This window comes from Homalodisca vitripennis, chromosome 2 (assembly GCF_021130785.1).
Source record: "Homalodisca vitripennis isolate AUS2020 chromosome 2, UT_GWSS_2.1, whole genome shotgun sequence".
Classification (NCBI taxonomy): Eukaryota; Metazoa; Arthropoda; class Insecta; order Hemiptera; family Cicadellidae; genus Homalodisca; species Homalodisca vitripennis.
This window is the reverse complement of record NC_060208.1, coordinates 43,354,266-43,370,979: the sequence shown is the minus strand read 5'-3', so window position 1 is coordinate 43,370,979 and position 16,714 is coordinate 43,354,266. Positions and strand designations below refer to the sequence as shown.

General features: G+C 32.6%; 1 protein-coding gene and 1 non-coding gene across 3 annotated transcripts in view; both read right to left on the bottom strand.

Annotated features, from left to right (window-relative positions):
- The window catches only part of LOC124353851 (protein cueball), a 64,853-nt gene that overhangs the window by 5,645 nt on the left and 42,494 nt on the right, over positions 1-16,714 (bottom strand). For both annotated transcript variants that reach the window (XM_046803878.1, XM_046803877.1), the window contains 7 exons: positions 11,698-11,928; positions 8,807-8,993; positions 7,342-7,565; positions 5,808-6,037; positions 4,087-4,399; positions 3,325-3,490; positions 2,742-3,006 (listed from right to left, as the gene is read on the bottom strand). In XM_046803878.1, coding sequence (XP_046659834.1) covers positions 2,742-3,006; positions 3,325-3,490; positions 4,087-4,399; positions 5,808-6,037; positions 7,342-7,565; positions 8,807-8,993; positions 11,698-11,851 — 1,539 coding nt within the window. In that variant the 5' untranslated portion in view covers positions 11,852-11,928. The remainder of the gene's footprint in view (positions 1-2,741; positions 3,007-3,324; positions 3,491-4,086; positions 4,400-5,807; positions 6,038-7,341; positions 7,566-8,806; positions 8,994-11,697; positions 11,929-16,714) is intronic.
- On the bottom strand, positions 14,792-14,864 carry Trnar-acg. The gene has a single exon. It is a non-coding gene; the product is annotated as a tRNA-Arg (tRNA).

Here is a 16,714-nt window from a genome sequence, read left to right as displayed (position 1 = left end):
TTACCAGGCAAACATTCACCAGGTTTTGATGCTAACTTTCACCACCAACAGTAAGGCGATCCAGCTGCTGTACATCAACTGTGGATTCGCATTCAGTCATGCACCCTCTCCACACCCGTTAATAATAATACTCTTACTTCATATAAACCTTTGTTGTTTGAACCTCCTCAATATATACAATATTTAATTATTCTTTCTCACATCCTTACTAATTTATACATAGAATAAACAAATGTGCAGTTCTATCTGTTACCATCAAATAAAATTGTCTGTGCAATATCCTACAATTATTTTAATGCAGATTTCAAAAACAGTTATAAAGAGTGTTTACATAATACAAAAGTGTGGATGGACAGACCTGGACCATGGCTGGTTTAAATTCTCTTTATTGTTATTTACAAATTTCACATTACATTCTTAAAAACACTTTCCTTCTTGATGGCTACATTACTTTACACAATCTTTCCACTGCACAATGTAGTACTTTTATTGATTTCATAATGGGTTTTGCTTTAATTGCTCAAATATTGTTCTCAACATCTTTTTAACTTTGGGAACCAAACATTTGCCAGGCAGGTAGGTCAGGTTATCCTAAAATGGGAATGTTGTGCTTTGTGAAAAACTTCTTGATAAACAAAGGAATTGTGAGCGGGGTCTTGTAATGGTAAACAATTCAATAATTATTTTATATAAAATTCTGGTACTTTCACCATCACCCTCAGCTTATGGTAGTCAGAATGCTAATGTATTAAAATTAGTTTACAATTTTTATAATTTACAACACTGATTGGACGGCAAAATTGGATCTTCCGAACAACCTTCATAATTACATTATTATTCGAGTTAGTCAGCCACAGTGCCTATTATTAATTTCTTCATGATCAGTTTTAAAATGCGTAATCCACTCAAACACTATGTGCAACCGTTTATCAGCGCTGGTAATTACTGTAATAACAACATAAAGATGATTTTGCCATAGATTTTTTGCTAGAATTTCACATTTACACATTTAAGAATGATTTTAACACAAGTAAAATGACTAACCACTTTCAAATACCCCAAACAGGAAAACTAATAAACTATGATGTCAAAATTGTGTTAATTTGTTCAATAAAGCAATAACAGTCCAATTATTTTCCATCCACACTATATATCTTGAAAACTAAACATTTTTTATGTCAAAATAATTGTAATTAAATGGCTTCCATTCCAGCTTAACGTAAACATGGAATAAAATCCAAATGTTCACGAATTTACGTTTGTGTTTTCAAGATCTTGGAAAACAATTAATTCCAAACCCAGACATAATTATACAGTGCCACTTAGGAGAAAAGTTGGAATAACTTAGAAATATAAAACTTATTGGTGTTCTATAGAATTAAGAAAAATTATTTCCCTTTTACAAAGAATACTCTAAGCAAATATTAATTATAAAGTAGCAGATTTTGATGCAGTTTTCCAAGTTAAGACTTTACTAGGGTAAAATAAAGAACACGGAAAGTAAAACAAACAGCTTCTATAATGTCTTTATAAGATTACAATCAACAAAAAGCTAGTGAAATATAAAGATAAAGCACTACAATACAGCTACTAAATTTACAACTGCTTAGTAAAAACAAAACAAACGTACTGGCCTAATTCAATGCAAATACTACATTAGCAAATTAAAGCTACTACTCTATTAAAAGGTATCAAAGCATTCTTTACAGAAAAGAAAGATTAGCATATACACTTTACAATTTATCACAGCATCTACTACATCTAAATTAAAAACAAATATACTTGAAATGGACGGGATAATGCATAGTTTCATGCTGAAACAATAAATTTACTAACAAAGCGCTAGGTACTAATATATTAAACTACAGGAACTATAACTTACCTAAAACCAAAAACATATAGAATAAAGTGGCTGGAATCAAGATTCAGTCTTTTATAATACTTACAGTACATATCTGTAGCCATTCTGTTATGTAAGGTCTATAGCAATTTAATAAATGTATTGATTCGATTGGCCAAAGAATTTAGTTTCAAATTTAGAATAAATCTGAGAATGAACAAATTTTCTAACAATAAAAAGAGTTTTGGACTTTTCTTAGCCATCTAAATTTCAAATTTGTAAGTTAAATCAATTTTATAAAAAAGAACCAACATGTTTTCTGTTAATCGCTCAAATTGGATTCACAAATACTCATTAAAATAGGAATGTTGAATTAGTCATGTTCCTAGTTGGGTTGAAAACGCACAAAACACGTTTTATAAATTAGTATTAATTTTACCTCAAATTAATATCAAGCAATAGACAAGTTAAGATTTTTGGCAAATACAAGTCAGTTGACATGTAAATTTGGTGTTCAATACACATAAACCATTAGAGAAATTAATCAAATTTTGATTGTATGTATTATTTTATTCTTGTACTAAATTATGAAGCAGGCAGCGTTTATTTTTTCAATTAAATAAAATATCTGTATATTCAAATTAGATAAAATATCTGTATATTCAAATAATTTTCACTACATATTTAAGAGAAAAATTGTATAGCCTTTTGGTTGGAACAGAATAAAAACTAAAGTTTGATTCCACTTACCATTAAAAAAATATTAGCAAAATAATGCCAAGTAAGCACAAACATTATAATAGCATAAAATCTCTTGAAGCAATCTTTCAAGCACAGGGAAGCGTATACAAGGCAGGAGAGGGGAACAACGCTACATGTGTAACACCGGCTGTGTACTCACAGTCTCGCAGATGTTCATATTGCAGCAGTTCTCGATGGTGATCTCGCACTGCGGCTCAGAGGGCCGGCTCGTCAGCGGTGTCACACTCTTGTTTACAATGATGCGCTTCTTGACACGCGGTCGTCGGCGTAGCACCAACACTTTCTTGGCCAGCACCACCACGAGTACTGACAGCCCTATGCAGACAGCTAGCAGACCCAAAAGAACGTGGTCCCTGTACCAGTCCCAGGTCATCTGTGCCGAGATCAGTTCCATCTCCGGACAACTGTACAGAATTCAATCATTGTATGTGAATGTTCTTTTATTTATAAAACTTGGAGAATCTGAATGCTACTGAAACATGGGTAGTGTTTAAACCTTGGCAATTGATTTGTGGCTTTCAAAACACCAATATTTTAGAAGTGTGGTGAAAAACAGAATCGTTTTTTAATTAATTTCATTTTTTGAAATCTGATTAGCTCCGGAAGTAGGTGTAGTATATGCCACATATTTATTTTCCAGCATCAAGCTTAGTGGAGAGGCAGATTGTCTCTGAAGAGATGTGTAATGTAATGTTATCTTACAGACTAAGAAAATTAGTCACCTGCAAACGTCGAAGGGCTGGATGTTCTCTTTTGAAGACTGTGTCCACAGTTTGCAGAATGCTAAGCAGACCTCTTGCAGACTGTCATCTGTCTCCTGCTGTTGGGTGAAGTTTACCTCACAACGGTCACCCGAGTACCCTTCTTTACAATGGCATTGTGGTTGACCTACAAAGAGATTGGACTGTTTTAATTTTCATAGGATTAAATAAAAACAAATTCAAAAGGTTAAGTGAAACAAGACTACACATAACGTAGCTATGGTGAGAAGAGTTGATTTAATGTGAGTTTACAACTCTGTGACAGCGTCAGGGTCCGACGCTGCACTAAGAGAAAGGTGAACTGGAGCAAACTCATCATTCACAAAGCAAGACTGTCATTTCATAACTAAAACTTCATAACTAGTGACGATTGTGGCATAGGCTTTAAAATTAACTATAACCATACGAAAATTATGAAGCTGATTTTAAGACATTGTAGGAAAAATGTAGTAAAATGTACATTTGATTTTAAATACAGTCCAATGAAGTAACTAGCTGAATACACTTAACAAAATCTAATGCTGACATGAAAAACAGTGGGAAATCTAAGTTCTTAAGGTTATACGACTAATGGCTTGACTATTTATAACTTTTCCTTTCATATTGTGTTGAAATATTGCTAAGAGAATTTAAATCTTGAGGCATTTTGACCATACTGTCAAGAATAACTTTCTGTCAAAAAAATGTTAAACTGAGTGCATACAATACAAGACGCTAGTGTACCTCTGAGATCAACAGAACAGGTGCCAGTGACGCAGTAGTTGTGACAGACGGGGACCTCACAGCGCGGGCCCGAGTAGCCGTCCGTGCACACACACTCCCGTTCCTCATTGGTTATGTGGCACACACCCTGCACGCAGTAGTCCAGGCACTCATCCACTTCACACAAGGCCCCACTGTAGCCAGGCAGGCAGTTGCAGTACCCCTCATCCCTTATCCACAACCCCTTGTTGAGACAGATAGGATGGGATGTGTTTTCCCGTAATACCACAGGATTTGGATCAGTGGTCGTTTTTGTCACTGTCGCCGGGATTATCTAAACAGGAATTTCAGGTTTATGTCCCCAATCAATGGGTATAGAAGTGTTGTTGAAGTTTTTAGAAATAATACATAAATCTGTACAATACTTCTTCTACTATTGTGAACCTCTTTGACAAGCTTTAACAAGTGGGTCTAAAGTACAAAGCAAAAGAGAAATACAGGTAATTATTAGTACATTACACCACTCAAGACAAATAGTTAGATCTTCACCATGATCCTTCTTTAAATCACCAAAGATTGATTAACTCTTCTTAACTGCAGCCAAAACAAACGTTCATCAATGTCCTTTTGCTGGTTAAATTACCAACATATCAGGTTGTGAATAGAAATAACCATCCATTCTTCAAAGATGTAGCAATTCTTCAATATAGCAATTAGTTGGGACAATGAAAACACACAAATGTAACTTGACATTTGTAAGCCACTTTTATGACACACAAATGACTTCTAATGATCTAATACACATTTTATTTCACTGACTTGAATTTAATTATTAATTTAATTTTAAAATATTCTTCTTAATTATAGGATTGATTGTTTAAAAAGGCTATAAGAAGAGGCATCATTTATTTCTTTTGTGGGTGTATTATGATTATTTTTTATTTACCCGCCACAGGCTGCACTGTAGAAAATAAGACCACCAGCCATCAATAATATATTGATAGACATCTGTTTGAAACCTTGTAGCAAATCCACTTGTGCAAAATAACTTTAGACATTCTAAACTATGTATGTAATAAACCCCAATATTATAAAATATGATATAGTTAATGGTTTTTCTACAACTAATTACTCAAAACCCTTGTAAACATAAATTAGATTTATAATTACACAAATTTAGTTTATTAAACTATGCTCTTAAATATTTTTTAACAGGCTAGATGTCACATTTCTGAATGATATTTCTTGTTTGAAGTAGCTATTAATAATTTTAAAATACAAACTGATTATTTGCCATCTTTATATGTATTTTCGTATATATAAAGATGAAAACTGTCCTTCTGTTATCCTGTTATTATTTCTGATTTTATCTATAGATAACCAATTTCAAGTGCCAAATTTATTAGTGCCCATACTTAGATTTTGATATTAACAACAAATGACTGTGAGTCACAAATACACAATCAGTCCCCCGTGCAAGAATAAATCTAACAACCTCCCTCTCCCTCATTTGTCTGTACCTCCACTTCCGAGTAACAGTGAATCATTGCAATCAGGTCAGTAACCTTGAAGAATAGGTTATTCATCCTAAAATATACCTCTTAAAGTATAACTTTAACAATAATAAAACTGTTGGATTGAACCTAACAGCAGGACCAAACGCGGGTTCACCATTTTGATTACAACAAGTTGAGGTGTTATTGATTCTGATACATGAAAGGTTTAATTTTGTAGAATAATACCTTAATGACAGGCTGTACAACAGGGTTACATCTCTCTCTAGTCCAGACACCGGAATACGCAGACACCAGGGCTTTGGGGCTGCTGTGGTACGCAGCTGCACGCACAGGAAGTTTTGTAGAGGTAGAGTGTGGGGAGTCGAGCGGCAGCCTCCAAACTGACGTGTGGATGTGGTCCGCCCAGAACACCTGTCCGGCACTCACAGCCAACGCAAACGGCTGGTGGTCCGATCCTGGCCAGAGTTAGTTGACACATCAATGATCAACAAATATTCCAACCTTTATAAACACTCTTTTGAGCATTTCATAATCAATTTTGTAGGCCTACAACAAAATATAAAAAATATAAATTAAAAAAAAAAACTTTAATTTAATTTAACTCACACAACTTTTTAAGTTTTAAAGTGACACTATTTCTTATTTAAAATGTATAAATTACCGCAAGGTGTTTGCGTAAACAACCTTGATGGAAACATTTACAGTAGATTTGGAGATATTTAACTGCAAATCTTAATTTTTATTCAGGTACATTCATTTATTAACTGATGACTTTATTTATTAATCCACATTTTGTTTTCTACACATTAAACAAAGCTACAGTTGTCTGTTATGAAATAAACTGCATTACCATTTCTGGTAAATGTGATTTCATTTTCCACGTTGAGTAGGAGATTGATTTGACGAAAATAACACTCAACATGTCTATTTAACTTAATTCAGGTTTTCAACAATAATTATAGAGATTAGCATAGTAATCTCAAATGGCCAAATCAAAACAAATACCTCATTTGTGTTTAACAATCTAATCCAATTTATTAGTTAGTTTGATAACGGTACTAACAGTATCAGTTGAAATGTACGAGTACATGTATAATTATATCCATAACATATTTCAACAATATACTTTTTGTTGCCTCAAAACACTATTGTTCACACAAATGAGCCTTCTTAGGCATACTAAAAGCCAAAGTAAAATTTTAAAAGTGTTTTCATCCACCTTAAGGAAACATTTAATTACCATCAAAACACTTTTCTGAATATTGATTGTTCATCATTTTAGGTTTCACCCATGCAAATTTAGAGATTTTATTCTGCAGAAGCAGTGACAAAATTTTTTATAACTATCTACAACTTTAGTTGAGTATTAAGCGCCCAAGTATACAATATTTAAGTTATTTACAATTTTAGACAGGTTAGTGGAGAGCTTGATTGAAGCTCTTGTATGCCAATCTTGCTGTTCATAATTCACAGTAGTGCTCCACTGCATATTAGATCTAAGTCTTGTTGCGACCATATCAACATTAAAACATAAAGTGGCTTAAATTTAGTATTGTAACTAAAATTTTGAATTTTCAAATCAACATTGAACATTTTAGGATCTTATTAATATTAATGGGGAAAAAAATCTCGGATTAAACGGATCGTTGGATTGTATAAAAAAATCTCCTGCATTAAAAATAATGCAAGACTACTGTGTTAACTATTGAAGGAAAACAACAATGTTCAGTTATAATGTTTCAAAGGCAAAACAACTCACCAGAAAAAAGAACTCTCCTGTCTTTGCCGTGGAGGTCAGCTGATTCGATACGGAACTCGGCCCCAGGTCGTTCGTCGACCCAGTAGATCCTGTCGGTAGTTTGGTCCACTACCACTGCGTACGGCAAGGCCAAATCCTCACTAGTGAGTGTCTGTCGGTTGCTACCATCCAGCAAAGATCGTTCTATGCTCGCCGTCTTGCCACAGTTGGTCCAGTACAGATACCTAAAACAGAAGGTTGAATTACAGCTTTATCATTTCATCTGTCACCACTGACATCTTTTGGCTGTTTACTATCTATTGATAACAGAAACAGAAAGCTGAAATAAAGGTTATCACCTCATCAGTGCTAATACTGGTTGCTATCTGACATGTTCTACTTGTGTGTTATTCTGGATTATAAAATCATAATCTATCTATTGACAATCAACAGAAATCGTAATTATAAAATTATTGTACAGTAGTATTCATAATGTTATAATGGGTAGCCTATTTTATAACGGACAGTATTAACATGAAATTTACATGAAGATTCAAAAAGAAAACTTTAGTGACAATGATGAGAACAAAAAATAAGTAAATTATTTAGTAAAGTATTGCTGTCTATGTATTACTACACACAACTCGCCATCACTGGATAATATTTCTACACACAATCCTCATGAGGACTAAGTTAAATTATATAAGTTAATGGAAAATCTCTAACAAACTTCACTGAACGTGATTTCCACACATCAAAACCTGTCAGCTCATTTCTATCTAACCTAAATGATATGTAAATTAAACCAATAAAAACTGATTGACAGCTGAATATTAATGTTGGTTATTGAGTTAATTTTTATAGGAGGAGCTTAAAAATACCACATGTTGACATATATAATCCCAAAACTGATTAAAATTGCCTTATATATTTTTCTTGAAATTAATTTAACCATACATTTCAACACAGCCTGGATGGATGTTTTTAACATATTTTTGCGCTGTCCCTCCCAAAAACACTAGACCGCCACTTTTACATTTCCCCATTATGTGACATGGTTCGTTACAAATTTCCCAGCTAAAGCCTGTAGGCACTCATCAACTTGACATTTTATTTACGTTGCACATAGAATATCATAATTCAAATACAGGGACAACACAATAAGTTGTAATACAGCAATGGAAAATCAGACTAAAAATACACACATTTTGTTACAAAAAACTCAGATATCAGTATTTTAATGAAAATAGTAAACCAATGTTCACTAAAACAAATGAATTTGACAGAAAAAAACAATGTGAAGGTTACCAAAGCGATGTACAGACTGTTTAAAATAAACTTTTGACTTATTATTGTAATAATTATGTATTATTAGTTCAATCAAATGGTAGCACCAAAATACTAAGTTATTATTCAACTAACATCTTCACTTCTGCCAATGGCTGGGATACACCTGCCGACCATACTACTCTCCCAATTAGCCTACCTTTTGCAGTTGTCGATGGCAATACCCATGGGTATCTGATCCTCCACCTTCAGGAGGGGTTGGCCGGCCTGGGGCTCATCTGTGGAGCCGATCTGTATCCACAAGATAGAGTGTCCGGGACCATTGCTCCAGTACAGGATACCAGTCCGGTCGTCATAGGCCACTCCCTTCACACTGTGAACTTGTTCTGAAACCACAACCAGTCAATTTAGAACTGGGTGATTTATTAATGCAAAATTTCTCATAGCCCATAGAAGAAACTTTTTAAAATTCAACCACCTCCAGCCATTCTCTCAGGTTTCAACAAAATCCCACATACTACTATTCTGAAAATTTTGATTTAATTCTGAAATAAATAATCTGAAAATAAATAAATCAATAAATGAAGGAAATAGATTTTCCCAATTTAAAAAATTTCTTGTAAAAATTGTGACTTTTCCACCTCCACTACAACTACATTTTTAAGTTTCTGTTTAGAAATTTTATTGGTTATTTGAATTTTATAAAACATATGTATTCACCATTTTCTACTTAATTGATTGCCACTGGCGGATTTATTATAATACTGTCAAATCGTCTTTACCGGCTATCAAGTTTTCTCCCAACTTGTGTACTCATGCTATTGTTTTTTTCTCCCAGGGCTTGCAACAATGTCTTAGGGAGGTCAGAGTGCTTTCCCAGATTCAATGCTTTTTCATTCTTTCAGGAAACCAGCCATGTTATTCTTTTAGGCAAAATAGTTAATCAACTACAGCTTTAAGCACACGCTTCGAGTAATTGTTCAACAATCTTCTACCCAGATCATGATCTTTGAACATTTCTAGGTTTTATTAATGTTTCTGTAAAGAAATTTACAAGCACTAACAGAAGGAGGCTTATTTACATCACTTATGACAAGCAGTACACAAAAACCAAGATGCCTTTGACCCTTCAATGACTGATATTCTAAAAAAACAGGCTGATAAACTAAAATTGAGAATATGAAATCACACATCGTGGCCCAGTCAATTACGATGTTTGAATGTAACCAAAAACATACATCATACAAAGAGGACTATCCCATGTTGCACAGATACACTGAAAATATAATACTCCTCAATATTATTTACCATGTAAAATATCAAGATACTACTCTGTATGAAAGAGTGATGTAAAAACACAGAAATCAATGAGTTAGTTGTTTCTTATCAGTAGATAATTGGCTATCTCTAGATTAGACATATTTCATTCCTAATGACTGGCGTATGAACATTGCAACTGGACATCTAACTCGATTTCGTTGTAGTTAAATTTATATAATTATTCAACGGTAAGACTCTTTATAAAATTGTTTAACTACCTTCTGCACCTATTTTAAACAATTGAAAAGAGATGATAGAACCATTTGATACCAATGTCTGTATAATTCAACATAAAAAATATGCATAAAATCCTGGTGTTGTTTGATTTTATTATTTTAAATCTTTCTTTACATATTTATATGTATTCCACATTGGTGCCGTTTTATTTAATGTTAGATCTATGCAGGTATTCTTTTCTAGTAATTCTGAGACAAAGATCAAGATAGTCATGATCTTACGCTAAGATAACCACTATGATTTTTCACTGAAATTTTAAACACTGTTCAGAATGTTATTGGAATAAATTATGAAAATTATGTTTTACTAATCAAATTTTAGTTCTGTTTGAAATTTTAATATGTAGTATAGTGTGTTCATTCCATTTTTATAATCAAAACCTTTTCAAGGCGACTTATCTTACTTTAAATGAATGAAAGAAACATACTATTGTCCTCAAAATGACACTGTTCTCGTACTCATGTGCTAACAAACAACTAATAGTATTCAATGTCTTCAGAACAATAATACAACCAGAAACCTAACATACATGACACTGTAAAACCTTTATCACATTTTATTAATCACGACTTAACTCTTAAAAGTTATGAAGAAACTTTGGCCTCGGTTCCATTTGCGAGCATTTGCCCAAGTTAAATTTATTTTCTAGTTCTTGGAAAAAGAAATAACAAACAAACAAATTATTTTTAAAAAGCTGTACCGGTTATACACGTAGACACACTGTAATCTGCATATATTTTATTGATGCCTCGCATTGTAAAACGAACTATCAATAAAAGAATAGCACTGAATTTTATTAATTTTTCACACAACACACAATCTAATTTATTTCCCGACAGACACAAATCAATACATTTACGCATCACTACACACTCACAGCCTTTTCGGGAATTGTAGTCTACTATATAAACTAAAATAGACAGTAAGGGTATTCCTGTATCCCACATTTAGCACAATTTTGATGGTATGGACATATCCGTATAGTGCGCTTTAAGAGTTAACTGTTATACAGGAGGCCTAGACTTCAAACAAACTTTTTTACAACCAATAATCAAGTCAAAAATTCATAGAAAAAAGAACTTTAGTGTAATAAAAGCTTCTACATTTAAAACTTAATGTTACCAAGAGCTGTGTTTATCCAACGTACCTTTGCAACTTTGAAATAAATAAGCCAGTTTTTGTACATTTATTTACATAATTGAATTCATGACAACAAAGTTATTTACTAATGAATATGACAATGCCTAAGGAGGCAGTGGGACCAAATTTTTAAAAATTTAAAGAAATGAGAGGTTTTATGAGATTGAACACACAAAAATAGGATTTTTCATTCCAGATCTCCAGCCATGCACTACCCCCTCTTCTACATTGACGGGTACAGTCACAGACTAACCTCTCTTCCCCACTGATGGACATATTTCATCAGCAGGTAACCTTCTTCTTCCTTGTCAATACCCGATTAAAAAAGACCACTTTGTATTCTAACACAATACATTGTTATATGATAAAAGATTAGTACATCTAGAAACTCACTAGAGACCACAGTGCTGACGGTCACATTCTGCAACTTGGCACTCATGTTCTTTGGCACAGTCAACTGGAAGATACTGCCGTCCGAACGCTCCTCATCGCTGAAATAGAGCGTGCGCAGATCCGCATTGTAAGCAAGTGCTCGCACTTCCGACATGCCCTCCGAGAGCTCCCCAACCACACCTCCAGTAGCATTGAGGAACTCCACCTGGTCCCCAACAGCGACAGCAATGTCTGGAAAAATAAATCAAGATTAGGTTATAGCAATAATTACTTGCAATTTATATTTATATCTTTTTATAAGTCTACAGCAGCACTGTCATTCAATGAAAATGATAGTGTGCAATGCAAGAGACATATCTTTATGATCTCCACCAGCATTAGAATTAAAGTTTATGCTATTAGTTATACCCATACATTCAACACTTTATGATTGAATAGTATATTCCTATATTCCATAACATTAATAAAATATATAGACATCAATGTTCAGGTTTTCATTTTAAAATACTCACCTAGCCTATAAGTCTAGAGACTGAAAACCAATTTGTATTCTATACACACATAACCTGATTTTTTTTTAATTAATAGAAGAATTTTCCATAAGAAAGAAATCAATCATCAGCTGCGTTACTTCTTTTCGTAGAGGTGGAAGTAGGAGGATATCAAAAGGGTTAAAAATATTACATGATAATCTAATTTCTCTAAGAATCATATTTTACTTAGCTTAACATACTTAAAACACACACTTAGGTTATGAGACACATAAATAATGGTTATCTCACAATCAGTTTTTATAACTAGATAAAGAGGCGGAAAGTAGTAACTTTCAAATAGTCGGATTTCATATGATTAGTTAACATTGATTAATATATTACGAGTTACGAGAAGTACGTCAAGCTAAGAAAAGTATTAACAGAAAACATTATTTGTTCATATTTTTGACCCCCCTGAAAGCCTTCTATTATGACTTCCAACAAAGTAGTACGACTGTTGGTTTACTTTCTTTCTTATGGAAAATTCCTCTATCGATTTAAAAAAAAACCAAGTTGTGCGTTTACTTTTCTTTAAGCAAATTGGATCTTGGCATAATATGACTGAAAATATAACATATTGTAACAAAACAGCTACAATAGTACAACTGCTAAACTACTACAGTCATTAAACCAACTACCAACTTGTAATGCAAGAGACAAACAAACAACATTTTAAATATTTTAAATTCAATTCAAACAGAATTGAATATCAAACCAGACCATGGACGATAAACCTGTTTACACATTTATAACTATGCTAATGGCCCCTAAACTTGCTGATTCACGCTGACCTTACGTTTCTCCACTTTTACGTGTTCTACTGCGTCTTTATATTTCATCGACAAACAAATCTTTTTCCAAGTTGAAATTAAAAATATTCATTTTCTTGTGGACCGCAGATAGGTAATAGCCTATTATTATTACATTTAAACTTCTTAGTTCTTACAAACATGAAAGACGTTAAAAATATATTTATTTCTTAAATAGTTTTATATAAACTGAAATAATGAAAACAGCCATAGGTTTTTACTTAAACATAAATTTACAAATATATATATATATATATATATATATATATATATATATATATATATATATATCTGATATAAACTAATGGGGTGACTCAGTACAAATACATCAACCACCAAATAAACAAATTTAAACTTCAAATCATTGTACAGATTCATATATTTATAAGAAGTATCCAACAAATCTGACTTTTATTTACTTCAGATCCCAACAAAATGTAATTTTTATAATGTTTTAAAATATATAAATAAGCGTAGTACGCTTTTAAGTACACAATAATGGGATTTCACAGTTTCTTGTCACAGTAGGCTCACTTAAAACTACCATTGGATTACAAACTGTAGGATTAACCGATCACTTCCAGTAAGACATATTGTACTTAACTTCCACCACAGCAGTGACAAGCCATCGAAAAAACAGACAAGTCACCACAAGTCTCTCGGTTTTTAAACAACATATTTTGTTATTGCTTTACAGGAACAGTGAAAGGCATCTAACGTGAGTGAGTAAATGATTATTATACTTCATTTGTTTGTAAAAAAAAAGCTATGAGTACGCTATGTGTTGTGTAACAGACTTTCGCTGCTCGAGGTTGTATGCAACATTTCAAGTCTATAGCTACATATGTTACTCAGTCAAATGTTAAAATGTCAAAAAGGCTGTACTCAGTATGTACAAATGTATTTATAGGATTTTCTCATTTCTATCATTCTAACAACAATGTAAAAATGTTCACTAATGCTCAGCCAAATTCTAATGCACTGTCACGCACTATCAATGAAATTAATGTTCTAAAAATTCTACTGCAAGTGCCTATAATTTCTGATTAAGATATATATTTAATTTATATCAAAACCTGCATATTTCTTCTTTATTCAAGAATGTTATCTTAAAGAGCAGAGCTACACAATAACAAAAACTAAACATAATTGCACTACAACAGAGATTAATGCCCTCTAACTAAACCCACAAAAATCATTGTTATATTTTGAAATGTTTACGAAAGCTCAATAGGCCCCAGGCCCCGCTGATTAAAAGAGTTTTACTACTGTCACCAAGAATTCCAATAAGATTATTCCAAAGGTTATATTTTATTTCCTATCAATGATGTGCTCTATATATTTTGTTGTGTAATCCAACATGTCTAGAATTTATAACTGAATATGTGTAAAATGTTTTTAAAAATTAGTTTGACATCATTATTAGTATTTATAACCTCTTTCCATTAATGTATAAAAATAACTCTCTATCAATTATTTTAATAAACTGAATAATTAATTAATGTTATTATATTTTATTAAAAACTTGTAGCAATTCGTAATCTTTAAACTACAACTCTTTGTGCTTGAATAAAAAAAGTTATCTCAAGTTAAAATCAAATCCATTGTTATTTCAATTCACTCATATTAAATAAATAATAAGAACAAGACTTTATTCATACAAAAAGTACATTCTAGTAATCTTAAATGTTTCAGAAGTAGTAAAAGAGTCCCAACTATTAAAGATTTTAAAGCAAATGCAAAAAGTTAACACGACCCTGCCAGGATTCGAACCTGGAATCTTCTGATCCGTAGTCAGACGCGTTATCCGTTGCGCCACAGGGCCGACACGACTTCTCGTTTACTAAGCAATATTTGAATCGTCTCTCGCATACAATTCGTTTTCATGCTGTTAAAAGTAAGGTTTTATTTATTAAATTTCGTATTGTACAAAATGCTCAATAATAATAAAATTTATAGTTATAATACGTATTATTATTATTGGAAATTATTTAACTTCTCAAGATCCATAAAAAAATTACAAATTCATCAATAAAAAGGATTTTTGAAAATGCGCCTATGATAACATGTATATAAAACTTAAGTAAATTAGATCTAAATATTTATAATACGGAACTGTTTCAACGTCAAACCCTGCTAAAATTATAATGACCTAAATCAGAACTGTAAATTAAAACTAAACTTATTCTTAATTCGGTTTGCTATAAATTATAAAGCCCATGGAATACTGCCAACAAGTTAGGAAGTAGGCTAATTGAGCACGTTTTAAAATGTTACATGTTCTTATTGTCGTTTCAACCAGGTACTATAATTAATCTAACATCAGACACCGATAAAAGAACAAAGTAGACGTATCACATACGGAAAAGTAAAACTACAGAAAGTAGACCGAGAGTGATGCATAGGACTTCCTGACTGACAAACGAAGAAGGACGTCGAGCCTGAGAGTTGTGGAATAAGCCCTTTGGCACTGGTCAAGTTCCGAGGTAGGCTGCACCGCAAAACACGTGCTTAATTATAGGCGCGAAACTGTCTGACCTTGAAGCTGACTCGTACGCTTGACCTTGTTTTTGTCCCTATCAACGATAAGTCCACTCTTGAGTGGATCTCTTATCAGTCATTTGTAATGCGGTTAAATCAATTACATTGCTGTCAATGTGAAGAGTATTTATTACGCATTACTCAAAGACCGCTGCTTATTTGATGAATGAACTTACACACTAAGAGTTGCAAATTATATAACTGCACAGGAAAGACCAGAACAAACTATAAATAACACAAACATTAATAATTTTGAGTAGAAGGAATAGGACAGGTAGTCGTGAATCATCAAAACAACCCACTGTTTGTTTAATAATTGTTTATGGCTATAAATATTAGACAGTCCGAAAACTAATCTTACAGTATCATGTATACAAAATACAAACAGCACAATTTATATTAATTACTTTATTATTATATGACTACAACATTTACAATCTTTATGCGGCACAATATTTGTTTCTTTTTAAATGGTTAATCTTAAATTTGCTAAAACTACCAGTTCCAATGGGCATATAACTTAAATTATTGCAGATGCTACAATTAGGTCACGTTTTTATCGTAAAGGTGAGTGAGGTTATGTTTCTTCCGACTGAGCTACCGCGGTGATAAGCGTCAGCTGATCTAATTTTAACCAGGGGTGTTGCCAACCTTGCGAAACAATAATACTCACCTTCGTACGACCCGATTGCGGCTTGGTGACTCGGACCTTATCGCCCATAACCGATTAAAAGTTGTGACCCCAAGATGATTTAGGTTCAAAGTTTTTATGTTTATCACTAAATACGTTCAGATTTGCGCCACAATGTTTACAACTTTTCCAATTTACTGTCTGGGAAATCCAGCAAAGAAAATAGTTTAATTGCATTTAACCTTACATTTTATCATTACAAAAATAAATTGAATTTTGAAAATTAAATCCACCTAATTAGATATATTTATATATTTGTTCTCATAATTATTTAAGAATGTATAAATCAGATCAGAATTAGCACTTAGATCAACCTTCCTAAAAAGTCATTATTTTCATGGCTTGTTGTGACAAAGTCTTCAAAATTTGTTCAAATATATGCACTGCAATAACGAGTATTTTGGAATTGTCAGATAAAAATCACAATTAATCTGTTCAAATGA